The sequence below is a fragment of the Camelus bactrianus genome, chromosome 3, assembly GCF_048773025.1.
Source record: "Camelus bactrianus isolate YW-2024 breed Bactrian camel chromosome 3, ASM4877302v1, whole genome shotgun sequence".
NCBI lineage: Eukaryota > Metazoa > Chordata > Mammalia > Artiodactyla > Camelidae > Camelus > Camelus bactrianus.
In genome coordinates, this window is record NC_133541.1 from 96,109,662 (window position 1) to 96,131,838 (window position 22,177).

Below are 22,177 nucleotides of genomic sequence, written 5' to 3' on the forward strand. Positions count from 1 at the left end.
CTGATTTCTGTGGTGTAAATTCTTCCACCATCCAGTTACCAACAATTTCATAATCAGCTTAGAAAAATTCTGAACATGTAACAATCCATCCACTCTCATAGGTTGGTTGAGCTGGCCCCAGCACACCACTGATTTTCCTTTATTAAATTGTCTTTAATTGCCCCATTTGAGTGTACCACCCCTTTAAGGAATGCTGGTCAGATATTTTGTAGGATGCCAGAAATGGGCATTTGAAAAAATTTTTTATTGAATTGTAGTTGATTTACAATGTTAGTTTCAGGTGTACAGCAAAGTGATTCACTTTTACATATATATACATATATATATTTTTTCAGATTCTTTCACATTATATGTTATTATAAGAAATTGAATATAGTTCCCTGACCTTGTTATTTATCTACTTTATATATAGTAATGTGTGTCTGTTAATCCCCAACCCCTAATTTTTCCCTCCCCTCTTCCCCTTTGGTAACCATAGTTTGTTTTCTATGTCTGCGAGTCTGTTTTTGGCTTATAAATAGAATTTGTATCTTTTTTTTTCAAGATTCCACGTATAAGTGATATCATGTATTTGTTTCTCTGTCTGACTTACTTCACTCAGTATGATAATCTCTAGGTTCATCCATGTTGCTGCAAATCTCATTCTTTTTATAGCTGAGTAGTATTCCAGAAATGGACATTTTTGATGACAATATTCAGTCAAACCTCTCTCCCAAATGACTGAACCACTGCCACCTTTGGATCCCAGGATCCTTGAGCAAAGATTTTGTGTGCAATTGGTTGGCTGATGGGAATAATAAAGAAGAGAGAGTCTGGAGGCCCACCTTGTCTTAGGAGAGAGGTGAGAGGACATTTGTTTGGGAACAGCCTGATTGTGGCTCAGTGGAAGGAAAGCCTCTAAGAGAAGGAGCAGAATCTCCCACGTCAGCACCACAGTCTAATCTACAGGTTTATAGATCTTCTCCTCCAAGGAGCATGGGGTTTTCAGAGGGGCCAGGGTGCAGGGGGCTGGGGCAAAAAGAACTCAAACCGCAGTCTGATGGTGTTGGCTCAACTCCAGCTTTGCCACTTGCTGGCCTGGGGTTCTTTATATTCTCTGAGCTCCAGGTGCCACACCTCCAGGGTGGGAATAGCGTTCCTCTTCTCTGGGAAGCCTGAGGATTTGATGGAATCCCAGTGGGTACCCCACACATTTTCGCTTCTCTGGAAGAGACTGTCCTGATGATGATGACTGGCTCAGAGAGGAACTCAGGGCCCAGAAAAGGCAGGAGATCTTTGCACCTAGAACCTGTTTATTCTTCAAGGAGCTGGAAATGGCCCCTTTCCTACCTGGAAGAGGGTATTTGGGGAACCCAGGCATGTAAACCTGCTTTTAGCTTTTCTTTAAGGATAACTATGCTATTTTAGGACAAGCCAAACCTCCCTTTGAATGGCTTCTTCAGAAACCTGCCTGGCACCTTATTTTGGAGGAATGCAGTTAAGGCTTGTTTGTGGAACTACAATGCATGTATTTCTTTGTATTTTGAAACCGGAATTCAAGTGTGTGTGTGTGTGTGTGTGTGTGTGTGTGTTTATGTATATATCTATATCTATCTATTCCCCCCCGAGTGTATTGAGCTTTTTCAGAAATGAAGGTTTCAAGGATCCGAAAAGCAAGCCGATTCTACCAGGATGGGGTAGAAAATGGGAACCACCCAACTCATGAAAATCTTCCACTTACAGTTTCTGAACTTGCAGGAACAACGATGCCATGTGGAGGAGAAAAGGGATCCAACGTTTCTTCCGGGGATTAAAAGTGAGTCCAAAATTGTAAGGACTTGGGAGAAAAAGGCTCTTGTTGAGTTTCCCTTTGAATAACTGAGCCTCTTTCTCTCTGAGCACCAAGTGTTGAGATGCAGCATCCTTACTGCCTAGAAACCCAACAAAGACTGGCTTGGTGGCTGCTTTGAGGTTTCTGTTCCATGTAGAATTTTAACCATGAAAAGACACAAAGATTGGTTTCTTCTGAGTCCTTAACTGAACACACAAAGGGAGACAATTAGTGGGGAGCTGGGCTACTGTCTCCCACCAGCCGTGCTGCTGCCATGCAGAACCTCATCCCCTCCCCAGAACGATGTGGGGTACACCACCCCAGCCCCCCTCTAGCTCCACTGTTTGGTGATGTGCCATGGATTTAGCCGTCCAGGTGTGGAGAGTGCTGGGCTCCAGAGAGGCCACGTGCTGTGCTGTAGAGAGCATGGATTGTTATTTAGTTTTGTAGCCTGGTTGTGCTACTCACTTGCTGGTTGTCCTAATCTGTAAAATGGGCTAATAATGCCTAGATTGAAGGCCTGCTCTTAGGATGAGGTGAGATGACCATAGAGTGTTGGCACAGAGTAAGGATGCAATCATGGCAGCCATTCATATAATACTCTTCTCCCCATTCCAGGTTTTTGGGCACAGGTATCCTCTGCCTGACTTTCACAGCCCCCCAGGCCATTCCCAGCCCCATACCCTCCACTTCAACTGAGCAGGTCTCCGTGATTTCTCCTGTCCATCTTCCTGTACCCACATGGATAAGGGGCCATGTCCCTGACTGGAAGCAAACCTCTTTTTCTCTCAGAGCTCAGCTTTCGTAGAAATAAAGGACTGTAAGGTCCTCCCCTAGGGATCACTGTAAGGGATAATGTAGACCATGGAAACAAAGTACCTCGCATGGTGCCTGACCCCTCGTAGACCCAATAAGGGCCCTTCCCTTCACCTCCGCCTGGAACATAAGCTGGGAAGGACAGCTAACCATACAAAACATCCCCCACACAGGCTATGTGCTGTCTACACATGGCACTCAGGTGACCTCCTCAGTGCCTCTCCTGGTTCATAATGGGCGTGTGTGTGGACTTGAGACTTAGACTCCAGGGTTCAAATTCATCTGTCACTTTCACTAAAAGTTGTAAGTTCCTCCAAGCCTTAGACTACTCACCTTTAAAAGAGTTTGCAAAAAAGTACCTAACATTTAAATTGTTTTAGGATTAAATTATATGAAGTATGTATAATACATAGCCCATAATAAGAACTGAGTAAATTTATTGTTGGTCTTCAACAAATGTTTGAATAAATATTTCTATAGTTGGCATATGAACAGCTTGCCTGGCTATGTATATTTAGTGAAATCAACATACCATAACATATGCAATTGTATCTTAACCTTTTGAGTTTGCTTTCATTTGTATTTCTTTATTTTTACCTATGGTAAACAGAGCTTCAGTGAACATCTCCATACAAGTATTCATTTCCTAGACTGGAATTCTTCTTTTAGGACAGTCTTAGAAATGGGATTATTGGCATAAAGGGTTTATTCAGCAGTTCCAGAGGATATTTCCATTTTGCCACACAGGCTGCAAAGAGATATTTAAAAATACAAAATACTTGGAAAATGTGTATTATACTTAGCAATCACTTCTTTTTGACCTTTTAGTGGACATCTTTCTTCCACGCTAGCTTTTAATTTTAGCTCAGTTGAAAATCCATGGCTTTAAAATTTATTATAATATGTAATTATTTTTATTTCAGTTTTTAATTCAATAGAGTTGTTATTCATAGTTATTTGTTTTTAAAAGCCTTATTATTTATAAAGTTAATGTAAGTATTATTTCATGCACCTGGACCTTGCTCCCCCCACCCCCCGCCCCATCCTTCTTTTTTCCTTTATTAAGGAAACACACTCCTTTATATGTTATGTCTCTTGATAGGAATAAGTTGGCTCCTGTAACTGGTAAGAGAGGGTTGCGTACAACTTCAGGCAAAGCTAGATCCAGGGCTAACCCATGTGCACGTGGTCCTGTCCCTCCGTTTCTCTGCTTTGATTCCTTCTGTGTGTTGGCTGTGTTCTCAGGCAGGTTTTCTTAAAAGGTTCCTAAAGATGATCTCCTGGCCCTGAGTCCACATCTTTACCACTTGTGATCAAAGTGAAGGGAAGCCTCTGTATCCCGCTTCCACCTACTAAATCTTTTAAAGTCCCTGATTGGCTTTCTTGGGTCATGTGTTCAGGTCTCAGCCAATCAGTGTGCTGGGGGGGGAGGATGCTGCGCTCTGGCCATTCTGGGTCATTACTCCCATTCCCTAGTCTTGGGGGTCGGGTCCGGTCGGGGTGGGTGTCATGATTTACAGTCCCCTCAGGTTTCACAGGTTTAGGAAGGGGCCTTCAAAGGAAAGAGCGGGATGCTGGGATGTTGTTACTAAGAAAGTGGTAAGTTAAGCAGCATGCAAGTTGTGAAATAACCACAAGATGGCGCTTTCGCTCTTTCGCCTTCACGTGGGCGCTGAGCCCAGATCGCCTTCCCTGGGTCTTTCTTTAAGTCTTTTACCCCACAGAGATAATGTTTAGTGGACCTCTTGCTCACCGTTTTTCAGAAGTGAGGCCTTGCAGCCTGTAGGAAAAAGAACAGGCCTACAAGAGGTTGTATGCCGTGAGGGGCATGGAAAATGGTGCTGTGTGGACGAAACTAGTTCAACACCCAGCCGGTAGTTTGTCTTCAGTGGTGGTGTTTGGTATCGTCTATTAAGCTTCTTCTCTTTAGCGAGAGCCCTCAGTACTCTGAGTTCACCGGAGAATCTGTTTTATGAAAAAGAGTGTTTGAGTTAGTCAGGAATTTGGCTGTCCCGTCAAGAGCATTTGAGAAATCTCTAGAGGCTTTGGAACCATCTCCCTCCCAAAACGCAGCCCTGCGTTGGGGAGGCCAGTTGTGGTGGGAGGGTGGGGGGCACACTCGGAGAGCCCATGGCTGGGCTTAGCGGTGGACAGGGGTGTGGTGGGGGGGGGATGCTTGCCCACTCTTCTCAGTCTGCTTTCCAGTGATTTGGCTGAATGAATGTCACTGTCCTAGGGCCAACATGGTCCTGGGGGCTGGGGACCCACAACTTTCTGGTCATGTGTGGATGACAGTGTAGCCTGATGTTCCACAGGGTAGAATAAATTCTCTGAAAGAAGAGCCTGAGCTTCAGGGCTCAGCTCCGAGAAGCAGTCTCTCAGACTAGTCCACAGTGACCACAGTGGCCCCTTCTTTTATTTTCCCTCCCCAGCTAGTCATAAAACACTTACTCTATGCCAGGTAATTGCTAGGGGCTGAGAATTCAGAGATAAAACCTATTCGCTATTGTCAGAGATCCTGCAACCTAGCTGGAGAGAAGGACGTATCTAGAAAAGTGCTGTTTGGCATAGACGTGCTGAGGTGGGGTGAGAGAGTGTGGCTCAGACAGGACTGGGTTGAAATCTGGGCTTGGCTACTAGGTAACTGGATGATGTTATGCAGGTGACTGAGTCTTCCTCAGACTCTCTTCTTGGTTATAAAGCGGGGGTGGTAGTATCGATGCCAATGCCTATTTCATAGAGTTGGTGTGAAGGGGAAATGAGAACACATGTCAGGCACCTTGCCCTGAACTGAAGACAGGGAGATGCGCAGGTCTCAATGATTTCTCATCCTGTACAGGAGGTGCAAATGTTTCAAAACTGAGAGACAGAATTAACACACTGGATGATGGAATGTGAGCCAGGCTCTCCCCCAAGGTTTGGAGGGCTAGGGAAGAAATCGGTGAGAAAATAATTAATTGGGACAAATGTAAAGTGGTGGGCTCAGGTTCCAAAGATCAGCTGCCCAAACCCAAGGATGGAATGTGGGTCTGTGTGGCTTGACACTCTGTCCTTATAATGAGGCCTTGGGGATCAGTTAAATGCCTGCTTAATGGATATGATGAGATTGCTAAGAACAGTAGCACAGACTTAGGAGTGGTTAATGAAAATACAATGTCCTGACAAAGGAAATTAGCCACAGCCATGCAGGAGGGAGTTTGAGGAGGGTGGGGTGTCCCCTGGATGGAAAAGGGCTGAGCAGACAGGCAAGTTTAGCCTGGAGATGGTCAGATATGTCACAACGTGAGCCCCGCCTTCCAAAAACATCATGCGCTGGCACCTGTAAAAGATATTATGCTGCCTCTGTGTTGCTCCAGAGATGGACCTCAGGAAGCCTCTCTTAGGATCCTGATTTTAGGGATGAATTTTAAACCTTTTTAGCACTTGGACTTTTCCAGCCACAGAGTGAGCTGCTTTTTGAGTTGTGAAGCTCCTGTTACTGGAAGCATTCAGGCAGCTCTGGAGGCCTGGTCTGGGATGATCTAAGGCAGGAATTACTCACCTGGAGTCCAAGGAACCATAAAGATAACTTCAAAGGAATGCAAGAATCTCCTGGTATTGTTTACAAAATAGTCTGAGCATTTTTTTCAGGAAAAAGGAAATATAGCATTTATCAGCTTTCCAAGGGGGCCCAGGATCCAAAAGCAGTTAAAAAAAATTTAACTACTGGATACAAGGTAGGACTAGATTCTAAGGTGTTCCCCCCTTCCCCAGATTTAAGAGTCCTTAGATTGTTAAATATGTTCTTGTAACATGAAATTATTGTATTATTAGCTCTCATTTCCTATGTGCCACATGAAGTTTTACATATTCTACTTGAATTATCTCCCCTAGTATTTCAAAAAAATTCTTTGAGATTAAACACTATTATTATTTCTATTTTACAAGTGATGAAACTTGAGGCATAGAAATTTGCCCAAGTTCACAGAAGGTTCCAACTTCCCTTGATAGAAATGTACCCCAGCTGTGGACTTTTGATGCCTAATAGGTGTGATGTTAAGCCAAGCAGGTCAACACAGGGCACAAAACTAGTTTTCCCTTGGATGTTTTAAAGGCAGGATGATAACAGTAAGCAGCTACCACGTATTGACTGCTTACTTTCTGTGTTGACATTTATCTCCTTTAATGCTCAACATCGCCCTGTAAAGTTGGGACTGGGAGGAATTAAGTGGGAGAAATGGAATGACTTCCTCACAGTCACTCAGCTTTTAAGGAGAGGAGCCAGGGTTTAAATGAGCCTGTCTGGCTCACAGCTTGCATTCTCAGCTCCACAGACAGTGGGAAGTGGACACTGGACTGGGGCTTGAGCCCCTTCTGTGTATCTGTCTTATGAGGGGCTCTTTGAACAGACTTGGTGGGAAGTGCAGAAAACCCCTTAGTATCTGGGGTGGGGTCAGCTCAGATAGAGTGGCAGCTGGACATATCCTGAAACCTCAGAGCAGAATGCCAGCCCAAGGGCTGAACATGAGGATAGAATCAGTGAGCCTAAATGGCTCATGTGCCCCCTAAAGCTGTCTGGGCTCCAGGTGGCTCAGAGAGGCTGAGGTGCTGGCATGGCCTGCATCTTGGGACTCTGCCCTCTCTCCCACCCCAGGCCCACCCAGGCTCAGGGAGGGGAGCGAGTCAGCAGCCTTATAGTGGGAAACACTCTGGACTTGATCAAAGCCGGCATTCGAAGGGGTCTGGTGTGTGGGGAAGGGGTTGCACCTTTAGGTCTCCGTGGCTTTCTCCCTGCTTCCTGATATGCTTCAGCCCTCCCCAGGCTCTAGGGGAATAAGATGTCAAAGGCCCATATCCCATTAGTACTCGTCTGAAGTAGCTAATCCCCGATCCTTACAGCACATGCCAACCAAACTGTCAAGGAGAGGTATTCCTCAGTCCTCTGGGAGGTACAGCTGCTTGGCTGACTTTTGTTCTCCTGAAACCAGAGCCTGATACTTTACATCAGGGGGATCTCATGTGGACAGACACAGAGAGGGGGGCAGGGATTTTGATTTGGGTCCTTATTCAGCAGATGGGACGGCAAAGTGCCATGCACTCCCCGGTAAACAATCCACGAGCATCAGCTCCAATCTTTGTCGAGCTGGGGAGGGAGAACAGGGTGGAACAGGGAAACCGGGAAATGACCCAGGAAGATTCTGTGAGGTGCTCGCTCTATGGGGTTTAAGTGTCACCGTTTCTTCCCAAAGGCCCACACTCACTTGGGTTGTCCAAGGGGAGAAGTTGACTGGCCATTTCTTAGCTACCACACAATCCCACACCCTCTACTCTTCTGCTGGGCCCTGAAAGTGGGGTGATCATATAATTTACCAACCGCACTAGGACTCTTTTAAGAGCATGAAAGGGAACCCTCTTCAGATTTACCCTGGGGCAGCCATCCTAGGCCAGGATGGTCCTGGGAAGCCAGGACATCCAGTCACCCTACCTAGGTCCAAACAGAGGTTTACCCCTGCCCAGGACCAGCTGGCCCTGCTGTGACCTGGGACGAGTTACTCAGCTTCTCTAAGCCTGAAGTTCTTCAGCTGTAAAATGGGCTAATTATAGAGTTGGTTGAGAAAGCAGTCAATAAATATTGGTTGTGGCTGTTGTGATTGTTTTTACTTAAGTGCCCCTTAAATTATGGGGAATCAGCAGGGTTGATATCTGAAGAGCTATAAAGGAACTGAAGGATGTTCTTTCTCTCTTAACTTTCTTGGCTTATAATATTATTTTTTTGGCTATACTAATGCAAATACTGAACTCCAGTGTCTTTGCAGGCCATTATTTCAGGGGGACAAAAGCCTTTGTGATTTAGAAGTGATTCCTGTGTGAGGGCGGCTTTCAACAAAACAATAGGTTGAAACAAAGAGCTTGTCACTTCACCTTCCCTTTTGCTCCAGGGGGAACAACCTTGAATATCAGATGAGCATCTCATCTGCATCTTATTAGACATCCTGCTTCTCATCCCAGAATATCAGCTCTCCTTATTGTGAAACCAGGCTGATTAATTAAAAACCAGCTTTGAATTAATTTTTTTAAACCAACATCTTGACGGTTTCAACTTGTTTCTAATGAAAACTTTGAGTTGAATTTGGTATCCTAGTCATTTTGCTTATTCGGCTTATTTAGTGGTAGTGAGAAAGATCTCTAGCTGCTTCTACTTCAGGCGAATCTGTGCCCACCCAATGTGGGGCAGAGCAGCCATTCCACAGTTGTGATGAGTGGGTCAAACCCTTAGAGGAGCACATGTAGCTAGTCTTGTTTCTGAAAGACAATATGAGGCACACCCAAAACAAACCTGGGTATGCTCTTTGGCCGTGTGGCCCAAGTTAACTGGATGATTAATCTCTACTCAGTAAATAACAGGTGAGGCCTCAAAAAATAAGGCCTGGGTGAGGGCACTCTAAGACAATGTGTCGTTCAGGGAGCAACAGCCCTGCTCTGGAGCCAGACATGAGGGTTCAAATCCTGTGTCTACTGCCTGCTAGCTTTGTGAATATGGGCAGTGTATTCACCTCTCTGAGCCTCAGTTTCCTCATCTGTAAAGTGGAGCTAAATGACACACCACCCCCTGCTATGACTGTGACTAGGATTCAGCGGGATGAGGCATGTAAGGTCTCAGCACAGGGTCTGGCTCACAGTGAGCAAGGACTGTACCAGTCCCTATGGTCACTTCTCACACAGCCTCTGGGATCTTGGAGAGCCTTGGCTGAAGTCCACCTGCTCTTTGCTGCCCTCTGGTGGTGTGGATCAGAGTGGCCTGGCATGGCAGAAGCTGGGAGATAGTACCTTAAAAGTAGGAAAGTTGCTTTAGGTTTTATTGCCTCTTTAATGTTCTTGTTGACTGAAATAAATACACAGCCTAAAAGTTGAGAGTTATGTTTTATTTGGCAGGAGGACCCAAGCCAGGATGACAGCCTCTCAGATCGCTCAGATCGAGGGACTGCTCTGAAGAGGTAGGGGAGGAGCTAGGATATATAGGAGCTTTACAACAAAGACCAGGTAGTTGGAACAATAAAAGATTACTTGTTATCTAAAGAAAACCAGGCATCTCAAGTTAAAGAATTTAGTGCTTTCCCATTTGTGGGAGGGAGCAACAATTTGGGCTCATTGAATTCATTCCTTTGACAAGCATCTAGCTATCTAGGGCCAGTATTTTGTCCTTCATTATTCTAAGTCCCCTCAGAGTGCACCATTGTGAGTGGCTGCAGAGGCTGGGCTGCAGGCTTGTCTTCGCTGGAGGGTGGCGGCAGCCGTTGATGACTTGATGGTTTCAGCATTCTTTGTTTACTGATATTGTTTGCAGTATTTTTCGTTCATGTTCTCCAAGAATATCTATTTAACTTTTCAAAAAGGGGAGGACAGGGAAGAACCCTACGGGCTCTAAAAGCAGTACGGTGTCTTCCTCACGTGGGAGGGTGAACAGAAATGCTGTAGTGGGCTTCCTTGCCCGTGAGTTGGGGGAAGCCCCAGCCACAGTTCCCTGCGGGCCAGTCAGGAGGCCAAGCAGAGGGAGAGGAAGGTTGATGGATGGACTGGGAGCGGAGGTTGGAGCTGTGCCTGGTTTCCCTGGACATTCAGCTGGGGCACGGCTGGTATTCCTGAGGCCCCTCTGGATTCCCTCACATCCTCCACTTCTGGCCTGGCGCTGTCTGTCTTTGCTGGCCTGTCTCATCGCGCACTGACACAGGAGCCACGGGCCATGTCAGGGACAGGATGGAGTCAGGACTTCCTGTCATTGATGAAGAACAACTTACAGTTTGCCAAGAGCCCTCTCCAGACTGACTGATATTGATAGGGGGTTGCCTCCTCTAAGATGGGGTAAGACACCTCTTTGGGGTGCCCCCAGAGTCTGCTGTGTGGCCCTCTAGCTTAGTGCTTAGACCAACAGGCAGCTTCAGGCAGCATCTTCATCTCCCTTGTGGACCGGGAATTTCTGGAGGGGCCGTCCCCGGCATCCAGCAGCGTGTGACACAGGAAATGCTTTATGATGGAGTAGTAGCTGGGTCATGAGTGATGAACTCTGCCCTTGAGGATGACAGACAGCACCTCAACAAGCCCTTGTTCCCCACGGTGCTCAGCACAGCGCTCTGCACGCCGTGCTGGCTCAGTGGATGAGTGCAGGAAGCACCTTCTTAGAGAGCTCCCTAACACCAAGATAAGTTCATGGTGTTTGAGTGTATCCTAAGCGCTATCATAGGTTCCAGAGGTTTTTCCAAAGAAGGGTAAGACATAGTCCTTGGCTTCTAAGAACACATCTCATGTGTTCTAGTTAATACAAAGGTGTTAAATTGTAGTACAAGACATGTAATAAGTCAGGGTCTGGGTGAGCTGTCCAGTTGGGTGTTAGAGCTGTTATCTGAGGTGTAGGTCCATGGGCTTCTGACATGTGACTTGCACAGAGCCCTGTACTGTACTGGGGCTTCATGCTCTGCTATTGTCATCTTGAAATTCTTAAAATTTGAACAGAGGGCCTTTCTACTTTATTTTGCACCAGGCCTTGAAGTTATGTAGCTGGTCCTGACCCCTATTATGTAGGTGGTCCTGGCCCTGGGTCTGAGGTGACCAGAAAAAGCTCCATGGTGGAGGGTTTGGCCGGGTGGAGGAGGTGAGCAGCAGAGCTGGGCTGAAGCTCTCCGAAGATGGAGCTGTCCTGGTGTCATTCTGGGGCACTACTGCATACCTGCTCAGGACATGCTTATGGGAAGAGTGGGGGTCAGGGACCTGGCATTTGGATCCCAAAGCATGCCTGTCTGAGAGAAAGTGTTGGCTCTGAAGGTAGGGCCATGTGGAGCCTGGTCTGCCTGTGGGCAGAGGAACAGACTCACCCCTCCCCAGGGAGGCCCAGGAGAGCCCCATGGAAAGTCGGCCTGGCCTTGCTTTGCTGCACTCGAGTTACTTTCCTTTCTGGAATGTGGTGGGTGGACATCTCAAAGGGCTGCTGGGAAGCCCAGTGGAGGAAAACAACAGGAAACAGCTCTGTAAGCAGGAGAAAGGGCATCTTCCCTGGACCCAAGCATTGTTTCTGGCACACAGGGCCTTTGTTTGGTGTTTGGTGAAGTGTAGGGGCTGAGAACCATTCTTAGTGGTCCAGCTAATACCTATCTTTTGGAGGACAGGGTCCAGGTCACCCAGGGGCACACGATCTCTGTAGGGGATGAGACACTTAGACACAAAACCACCGCTCCTTCTGCTCTCCAACACACCTGGGCCTGAAGGCCGGCTCTCGTCCTTACTGTCTGTGCCTCCCCTGCACATTGTGTGCCTTGTCTGGGCACCTACAACCCAGCATTATTGGGAGGGGGAGGAGGAGCAACAGGGCGAGTGCCTGGGTCAGTGCCTGGCACACTGTGAGGGGATGTTGTTACTGTTAGTAGGAATCTGATCTGTGATTTGGGAGGTCAGATAAGTGAGGGGACTCATGGGCCAGCAAGGGCTGGAGGAGGTAGTCCTGGTCCTAGAACCACGGGCAGGATAGAGCCCCCAGCCAGGGTGGGGAGGTGGGTGTGGCATGTTTAGAGTAAGTGGAGGGAGTGGCACAATGAATCCCATGCCCCGTGCTGTCCAACCAGCAGATGGGGCGGCCTTTGCATTGGCTGGGCTGGGCGTGGGGAGGCTGGGGACTTAAGGGTGAGGGTGAAAAGGCTCCCTTAGCTAGGTTCCTTATAGCAGTCCCGCCCTGGTGAGGCCCCAGTGGTGTGCTGATCTGGCCAAGCAGGGGTCAGGGCTCTGGGAGAGAGGGGCCTGGCCTCTGCTCTCCCCTGCCACTGGGACTCTCTTCTTCTGTCTGTGGGTGTCGGGGCCTCCCTCTCCAGTCTCCCTTCTTTCTCCATGATGAAGGGAAAGTGGCCTCACACGGGGCATTCACAGTTGCCCTGGCTCAGCATGGTCTTGGCCCACCCTGTCCTGCTCCTCTCAGCAAAAAGGCTGCCGGGCTTGGCCATTGGAGCCATGTGAGGAGTGACCTTGGGCAACTTTCCTAACCCCTCTGGTCCTCAGTTTCCTCAGGAACACATTTGGTGGAACTGGGCACTGCCAGGGATGAGGCTGTGGTTGTGATGGAAAGGCTGTAATAGCTCTCTGTGGAGGATGTGTGAGGGCAGGGTGCTTACCATGTGTCCCCATAAGTGTTGGCAGAGCCAGGATACCATCCTCAGAGGTGAAGGGACAGGGGTGCCTGGCTCCTGGTTCCTGGTGTAGCAGACAAGAAGTGCAGATAGGGTGGAGGTGTATCCCCTCTGGCAGCCCTGCGGAGTGTGGGAGACCTGGGCAGGCACAGAGGAGCCTGTTTCAGGCTGACTGACTGGGATCCAGTGAGATGCGGGGCTATGGGCGGTTTGTGGAGAGCGCAAAGTGGCCTGTCTTGTGGCTATTAAAGGAGCTCACATTTACCAAGTGCTCATTGGGCCCTGGTATCCTGAGCGCTCTATGTGGATTGCTTCCTTCAGTCCCCAAAAGTGCCATGAGGTGTGCACTCTCATGTCCATCTTGCAGGGGCAGAAACTGAGCCTCACCTTTGCCCTGGCTGCGGCTCCCAGCCAGCCTGGCTCCAGAGCCCTACAGCCTCTCGGTGGGCACTTCCTGCCCCTGCCCGAGCCCCACTGGAATCCTGGGGATCTCAACAGCTCCCCCATCAATACATTTGTCCTGGTTGATTCAGGATGTGGTAAACATTTGATTGTCACTCTGGCTCAATTAAATAGAAAAAAAAGTCAGTAGTCTAGAACTTTGGTACATTTCAAATATATTTTATTACTTTTCTTTTTGTCTCAGAAAGAATATGAAACCTTCATGCAATGCTAATGGTTTCTGACATTTACATCGCATATGACACAGGAGTGCAAGGCGACATATACTGAAGGGGCGTGTGTGGAGGGGGCCTTCCTAAGAGTGTATTTACAAAGGAAAGTGTGTGTAGTCATCTTAGCTTTCAAAAGAGGACTGCACAGGTTAACATTGAAGAATTACACGGGGAGTCACAGATAGATTGCTTTAGCACTGCATGTTCCGTTGTCATGAGGGAAAGAAACAGGCTGTGAAGCTTCTCCCTCATCGACAGCATGTGTGTCTATAGCTGTATATTGTGCATGGATTTGTGTATTTTTGTTTTCTCCCAAGGTTTTTGCTAACAGTGTGGGAACTTCACGTGCTTTCAAAGCATTAAATATTGAAGCAGTGAATCTTTCACAAACTCTCAGGTTGGAGAGAGGACCCAACCCCTTCCTTAAGGACCGTCTGCTTCGCCATCCCAGAATCTTGGAAACATTTCCTAGAGTGTGTAAAAATTAACCGGAGAGGATGAAGCACATTTCTCTGGCAGCCAAACTCAAGCTCCTCAAAGAACAGAGGCAGCAAGATCTGCCCTGCTTGCCACTGCTGAGTACCCCACCCCCGCGGCTGTGACTGACCATGAGCCCCAGAGAGCTCGTGGCAGCTGTGCCGAGGCGCCAGGACCTCTGAGCGGAAGCTTCCTGTGCTACGAAGGGAGCAACGCTGCTATGAAATGTCTCAACCAAGCGCCCTGTTCCTCCCAGGCGCTTATAAAGTTCAGATGTACAGTGATGTCTGGACAAATACAAAGAAGCATTTCTTTCTTTTCTCTCTCTTTCTTTCTTTCTTTCTTTTTCTTTTTTAACAAAGGAAAGGCATGAGTTTCCCCCCTTTTCGGTTAAAAAGCAGCTTGAGATGGAATCTGGAGCGCAAGAGAAAAGGGTCTCACATCTGGAAGCCTTTTGCACACAGCTATAAAATGTAAAAACTGACCCTCGGTAAAAAGTGCTTTGTAACAATATTTAATTCGTGTCTTATGCCTGTGAAAAAGAAAGGATTTGTTTTTTTAATCTGCAAAGTCCTTTGCTTGTCTCCCAACTGGTGTGACGTTTTCGCATCAGGGATTTTTCACCCTATTCTTCGTAGACCCTGGGAAGAAAAAACACCCGTGTTAGTGGCTCAGGATGTGAGTCAGGCAATGGACAGGCCAGTGTCTGAGCTGCTTTGCTCTGGACTTGGGGAGTGCCTCTCCCAGGGCTGTAGGAGCCCGGGAGAAGCAGGGGCACATTTCACAGGAGGCCCTCACGTGGGCACAAAAGCTCACCCAAACCTTGCTTTGTCCTTTCTAAACAGCCTCCAACTCTGCAGTCTTGTTTTATCCTCAAAGCCCTAGGAAGCAAACCCTCTTGGTATATGAGAAAACTGAGGCCCAAGAGACTTAAGGTCTTCCCAGCGAACACTCAACATCTGTGGTGGGAACGAAGCCTCTCTCCAGCATGGGCAGGGAGGGGCAGGGGCAGAGGCGTCCTCGTTCTCCATTTGGGCTTGTGTCTTTCTTTGTATTTTGCCCAAAGATACATGTCCTCCAGAAAAAAATGCCAGTTCCAGAAGCCACTGCCTGAAGGGTGGTTAGTGGGGCTGGGGCTGTCACAGACGCCTGTGGCTCAAGGTCACTTCCTCTGGCTGATAGTTATCAGGCCCGTGGCACTCCCAAACTGACCTTCCCCCTCACCTCCCAAACCATCTCTGTTTAGGGGCTGGAATCCCTTCTCTTCTGCCTCATGGCTGCCGTGGGGCCACAGTTCACATGCAGACAGCCCAAGGCTCCGTCTGCCTCATTCCTGATTCCTGAGTAATTGTGCACTGAAGTCAGATGCCTGCTGGGGCTGCTCCTGGTGCCAGCCAGAAGCTCTGGGCTCTGAGCTGCTGGGAGCTCTGGTCCAGGCCGGCCACTGCCTCCTCCTTCCTCTGTCCGAGGTTCAGCATTTTCTCTTTCTCTCTCTGCAAAGAGGACTTCACGATGATTCCTTTATCTCAAATCTCTATGGAGACACTTTCCTTCTCTACAGAGGGGGGGGGCAGCAGGGAGGACAGGGAATGCCCCATCCTCTTCCAGGATGCCCTGTGTTCTAAAGACGAGGGATGAACTCATTTTGTAATGAAATGATAAGAGGCCTGATAACGGAGGTGCCCTTCCTGCTCTCATCAGTGGAATTCGCAGGAGCAAAAAGAGCAGGGCTATGTGGGCCCCGACCTGCCTCCTCTTCATCAAAGGAGTGGCCCAGGTGGAGGGGAAGAGGGCCAAGTGCACAGAAGCCTGAGTGACTCCCAGCAAAGCAACCTTATGAAGATGTGCCAGCGCCTCTGTGAACTGGCCCTGTAGTTAGCCTCGTTCCACTTTTGATGACGCAGGGCCTGGAGGGTGACTGGACAGGACTGGACAGGACATGCCCTGCTTTTGTCATGTGAGCTGCCTGCCCTGACCAGAAAGAGGGCTTCATTCCCATTAGATTCATAGAAAATAATCTCTTGCTCTCATCAGTTTCTATTTCAAGCAATTGCAGATGAGGCAGTTTTGGTGGCAGCACAGAAGGCTCAGGTACTGGGGTTGGGCCCAAGTGTCAGCTGTGGGAGAGCTGGTCGTGGGCTGAGCTTAGCGGGGAAGGGCCTGCTGAGGGTAGGGGGGAGAGGAGATCAGAGGTGTGGTCTGCGAACTGCTGTAGTGAGGAGAAGGTGACTCCAGGAGACCTAGCTTCTGCCTTGTGCTCCCAAGCAAGTCACTCTCCATCCCCACTTAGCCTTGGTTTTCCTGCTGTGTGATATGAGATGTAGGCACCAGCTCCTGTGGAACTCAGCTCTGTGTGTGTGTGTGTGTGTGTGTGTGTGTGTGTGTGTGTGTACACGTAAACCTGTTTCCCTGGTTGTGCAGATACAGGTGTAAACAGTCTCTGAATATGTGAGGACCGGGTCTACTCCAGGACAGACTCACGTTTATGTAGTATAGGGAAGCCAGGAACTTGCCTCCCTCTCTGAGGCCAGAAACGGGACCCCAGGAGATCAGAGCTGGGAAGCTATTTTCTGATCATGGGGAAATAGCCCATAGAGGGCAGGGATCTGGTGCAGGGGTTTGGTTCAGGGCTCTGGTCATCTGGCTGCTGCTGCCACCTGAAGTTAAGAGTGGCTTTGATTTTAAAGGGTTAAACTCAAGGCCCTCCCTGTACCTGAAGGGGAAGGAGTTTATCAGATTTCTGAGCAGCAGGGGGCATGGGGCACCTTGAGAGGAGACTATGTTGTTGGGAAAGAGTTATCCTCCTCATCTTGTGGTTGTAACCACAGCTTTATAGTTAAGAAGCCCAGTCACTTAAGCAGTTGTGTTTCATCAAACCACACAAATCACCAAGAGAGCCATGCCAGGTGCTCGCCCAGCCATTTGACAGAGGGAAATTGGGGGTCAGAGAACTTTAGTTATTTAAATAAGGAGAGGAATCAAGACTCTTACATAAAAGTTAGAATGAGACAAACTTTAGTTTACAGAAGGATACATTTTCGATGCTTATGGCTATCCAAGAGAGTATTAGCTTGCCTTGCCAAGTGGTGAGTTCCTTGCCCCTGAGGGTATGTAAGCAGTGTCTGGGTATCTGCTTGCTGCGGCTACTGTGGTGGGTGTTCACGCATTAGAGGGGCTAGATGACCTGGAAGAGGTCTAGGATCTGGTCTGGTTGGACCGTGGGAAGGAGGGTGAGGCGGTGGGGCATACCTGCGCTTCTCATTCCAGGCGTTGTACCACTTGATGAACCGCTTGGTGCTCTGCAGCTTGGGGTGCAGGCAGTGCTCCTGACCCCGGTACCTGGACATGCTCTTGGTGGTGATGCTGAAATGGAGGGGAAGGGGATGGAGGATTGAGAAGCCTGAATGACAGCCCCTCAGTGTGGCCTGTGGGTCGGCCTGGTCTGTCCCAATTAGGACCCTGAGAGACTGTGGCCTCTAAGGGACCCTACCCATCTGCTCACTCCCTGGCTCTTTGGAAGGTTGTCCCCTTAATCTCTGACTCCATGGTCGGGTCTAATCCAGTACAGAGTGATTGGCTCTCACATTTCCCCTGGAACCCCCAGAGTCTGGGGCAGAACCCCCTACCCCATCCCCATGCAGGGTGCTGCTCACAGCACTCATGCCTCCCTTGGGGAACAAAGGTCAGGGGACACTTCCAGCTCCTCTGAACTTTGCTGGCAAAGTATGCATGGCAAGACTTCATTTCTTGGATATGAGGAGATCCACAGCAGAGTCTGGACATGCTATGGTGTCTGTCTGACCCTTCAAACCCCAGTTTCCTTGATCCTCTGCAGATTGTTCTGAGGCTGGGCATTTGCTGACTCTGAAGCTAATCTTGTTGGCCTTGAAGACCATTTTGATTCCTGAGCACGAAGTCCCAGTTATTTCACCCTGGGCAGGAAAATAAGACCACCCTCAGGCTTCTATCAGCCAGTGTTCCAACTCCCAGAGGAGGCCTAGCCACGTGGTGGAGAAGCAGGTGGCACTGGACAGAGTGTAGGGCCTGGGTCTGAATCCCTTGGGTAACCTCTCTGAACCCAGTTTGCTCATCCATAAAATGGGTATAATAATAGGACATACCTCTTAAGGTTATTGGGATGATTAAATTTGGAATCTATGCAAACTGCCTAGCACAATGAATAGTTACTGTTATTAGTAATTGTCCTGGAAGATGGGATGGCCAAGGAGAAGGAGAAACCTTAGTATGTGAGGTTCAGCCTGGGACAGGGGGAGGGGAGGCGAGACTGCTGCCCAGAACTGCTATGTCTATCTCAGCCAGGGCTGGGCCAGGGTGGCAGGAGTTAAGAGGAAGCTTCTGGGTGGGGGAGGAAGGGTGGTGTTCAAGAATAAGGGCCCACCTAGAGAACATGGCAAAGTGTAAGGTGAGAGGTGAGGAGGTCACACAGCAAGAGCAAGGTATAGTGGTGGACTGGGTGCTGGGGAGTGGGCTGAGGGGGCAAAGAGAGGCAGTTGGAGGTTGGGGTGGAAAGAATGGGAAGGGAGGGAGAGAGATCAGCTAGTACCCCACAGGTTGCTAACATTAAGATGTCAGCGTACAGGCCGAGTTCTGGAATGGAGCAGGGTCGCCATGAATTCTTAGTCTCCCAATTGACAGGGAGAGAAAATTGAATTTTGCCACCTGTATAGGGGCTGAAAATTTCTGGGCAATCTGTTCTCTTCTTCCCTTCCTGGTGTCCTTTGTTTCTATGGCCCTCACCATGGCCTAAGCTTCCCAGGGCAGGGACAAGTCTTGTGCTAAGGCCAGGTGACCAGGCTCTGCCTTTGCTGGTCCTCTCTATGAGACCTGTCCTTACCACTCCCTTGGTACCTCCTTCTAGGTCTCAAGTATGGGGCCAGGCTTCAGAGCGGAGTCCAGTTCTCCTCCCTAGTAGTACCTAGTCACTGCAGGAATTTAGCCCATGCATTGCTCTCTGCCTACAAGGCTGCTTTTGCACTTGGAATGAAAAGATGTGGCCAAGCCTGATAAAAAAAATCTCTTCCTCACTTGGGTCAGTGTGCAGGCTGAGGCTCCCAAATCCTGAAGGTCAGGGCAGAAGGAGAGCATGCTCAACCTTCCTTACCACTGTGCTCAAATGCTCTGTCATAATCTGGGGACTTGAAACTTGGTTGTGGGGTGAAGACAGGATTTCTGCCCCCAGCAATTACGGAGAAATTCTGGGTCCTTTGTCCCTGTCCTCAGTGGTTCTGGAGTGCCAAGGGTTTCCATTAAAAGCTTGGTGGGTATATGACACAAATTGCCCTTTCTAGAATCTGGACACTCCTGGACCCTTCTGGGTACAAGGACTCCCACTTACAAAGCAGGCTGCACCCCCAGCCTCATCAGAGATTTCTGGGTGACTCAGGGTGAGCTGGAAAATTTCCTTTAGTTCAGCTTTGGTGCTGAAAACTGGCTCTGGCAAAAAGTGCTGGTCCCTCGTGTGATCTGGAGAGTCTTAGGAGCTTGAGAGGGGAGAAGATCTCCAGCTCCTCAGGGTTGGGGGTGAGTTCCTGGGTGTGGGCTGGAGGTTTAGGAGAGGGTGACTGTGTATGGATCTCATGAGACCCCTGCAAGTTTTCACAAGGCAACATAAAGCTTTCTCTTGCACTTGCCTGGCTGTCAGTTTCCTCTCTACTCTGAAAAGTATAGCCACGGAAGAGAGGAACCCCCTGTTTACTGGGGGTTCTGTCCTTTTGAGATGTCACTGCACTCCATACCCCCCTCCTCCTCCCTGTAAGGACCCAGCAGCTCAGCCTGGCATGTGGGGCATTTTTCAGCACTGAGTGCAAAGTTAACTTGCAACGTCCCTGTCATTCTCAGTCCATGAACTGAGAACCCTGAGGGGCTTGCAGCTCCTCCCTCAGCTGTGTGACCTCTGGCTGCCACCCAAAAGGATTTATTGGCAGTTTTTCTGAACCTGGGTCTGCAAGGCAAGGGGCAGGGCAGAGGGGCAGGGACAGGAAGTTAATTTAGGTGTCCAGGAAGGAAGGCAGAGGGGTTCAGCTCAGGCCCAGTGGCTTTCTGAGTTCCCCTAACTTCAGCCCAACTGTGCAGCCCCCAGGTGGTGGTGAGGGGTGGGAGCTGCCTCGGCAGACACTGTGTGGAGGCCTTGGGGCCAGCAGGGCCAGTGAATGGGAGGCACTTGCCCAGACTGAGAATAAAGTGTGTCCTGTTTCTGGGGGAGGGGAAGAGGGGGCCAATGGTCAGTGGCAGATATTTGGTAGCTGCTTTGCCAAGGGCTCCCTTCCTGGCCAAGAGGGTATTGATGGGGAACAGTGGTGCTGGCCTCAAGTGGTTAATTGGGAAGGCAGAGGAGCAAGGAAACTCAGTGTTCTCTCGCTCTGCCCCAGTTTTTAAAATATTCCCTGCATCCCCACCAAGCAGGGCTACAGCCTCATGGCACGTTAACCCCAGCAGAGCCCTTTCCCTAGGACGGGGACCCACAGGAGTCCAGCTAGTGTCGGGAGAGCAAGGATCATTCTGAAAATGGAATCTCTAGAAGCCAAAAACTGACTGGCTGTGGTCGCCTGATCAGAAAAAGTTTCTGAAAGGAGGTTCTGAGGAGTTCAGACAATGTTTGCTTTAATCCTCTCTCCAGTAACAGGAAGGCAGCACGCTTCACAGTTTGGGTGCAAGTTTAATAGTTCTGGGCATATTTTGAGTCATTTCAATCCGGGTGTTCTAAGTTGGCACATGGGAGCCATTTAATTCTTGATCACCCTAGAAAGGCGAGCAGTGCAACACCTAGGCTGCCCATTCGAAATCCTAGCAAGGGCCAACTCCTTGGAGAGAGGCTGTTTCCGGAGCACAGTACCATGACCCTTTTTTCAAACTCTCCTCCAGACTGCCGTGCCAGCGTCCTAAGGATTCGCTGGGCATTTATAAAGGCTCTTTAAAGGCTGAGAGAAAGGTTTGTTAGCCCGACCCAGCCCTAAGCAGTGCCCCAGCCCCGGGTTAAAAGTAGTGCGCACATGCCCACAGCCAATCGCAAGAACTCACATAACCATCTTCTCCTCGCAGTGCGGGTACTTTGGCTTCATTTCCAGCTTCTTTACGTCGCTGTAGCGGATCTTGGGTCCCTTCCGGGAGCACTTGCATTTGGACCCTAAGAGAGAGCGCGCAGGGAGCCGCTCAGTTGCGCGCGGGGTCTCTTTCGCAACTCCTTGACCACCCTCGGTGCCCACCTACAGCCTCCGGGATCCCCAGAAGCCTAGCAGTTGGCACTGGGGGTTCCCCAGGGCAGGACAGGCTGGCGCCAAAGGACCTTCCAAGCACTCACCGTCCACGAGCAAGGCACACAGCGCCAGGAGCAGCAGGAGCAGCACTGCGGTCAGGAGCCTCATGCTGGCCGAGGGGCACGGCGCGGGAGCAGGGACTCGGGGAGGGCGCCCGCGCGTCCTTGCGCGCGGCTCTGCTCTTTCTGCCCGAAGCGCACCTCTTGACTTCACTGGCTCCCGCTGCGCCCGTCGGTGATAGCCTCGGGGCTGTGACAGCGCTGCACTCTGCGCTCGGCTCCCGGCTCTCTCCACAGCCTCCCTCCGCCCTCTCAGGCCTCTTTTAAATCCGCTCCTGCCCTCGCTGCGAGTGAGCTCATTAATATGCAGAACCACTCGGTGACTCACTGAGATTTCTCAACGCAGTGGGGGGAGGAGACCTTCCCCGCCAGCCGCGCGCCCCGGGACCGTGATCACAGAGGCGTACAGTCGGAGCCACGCGCGCACTCGCACACCGAGACCCACAGCCGCTACTCTCGCGCTCCCACACACGCTCTCCACACACTTGCACGCCCAGGCTCCAGCACCCGCACACAACCAGTGACCCCGGAGAGGCTGCTTAAGGGCACTGCTTTTCTGATTCGAGTGATTCCCTCTGGCTTGCTATTCTGAGCCTCTGGGAGACCCAGGCCCGCGGCCCAGATTCTCTGAGGAGACCTAAAAGGGTTTTGGGGCAGGTGCCAGGTGTGAGTGCCAGCAGGCCTGACTCCTAGGGCGTGAGCAATCCCTGTTGGGCCAGCAGCCCTGGTGGCCAGAGTACAAGGCCAGGAGGTCTGGAGGGAGGTCGCTGGAGGATGTACAGTAGGAAAGTGGGCTCAAAGAGTGTGTGGGGAGGTTTGGTTACTCTAAGAGGAAGGCTTCTAAAAGTATGTGGCCCCTTGGCTGTTCCAGAAGCCTGGGGGTGGGGGGAGAAGGCGGGGGAAGGGGTGGTCCTCACTGTCA

At 49.8% G+C, this 22,177-nt stretch overlaps 1 protein-coding gene across 1 annotated transcript; it reads right to left on the reverse strand.

Annotated features, from left to right (window-relative positions):
• Positions 1–14,245: 14,245 nt before the first annotated feature.
• On the reverse strand, positions 14,246–21,518 carry CXCL14 (C-X-C motif chemokine ligand 14). The gene is made up of 4 exons (XM_010971645.3): positions 21,241–21,518; positions 20,961–21,066; positions 17,172–17,285; positions 14,246–14,563 (listed from the first exon to the last, which is right to left on the reverse strand). The coding sequence occupies exons 1-4, from the start codon at positions 21,302–21,304 to the stop codon at positions 14,548–14,550; spliced, it is 300 nt and encodes a 99-aa protein (XP_010969947.1). The 5' UTR covers positions 21,305–21,518; the 3' UTR covers positions 14,246–14,547.
• Positions 21,519–22,177: the final 659 nt, after the last annotated feature.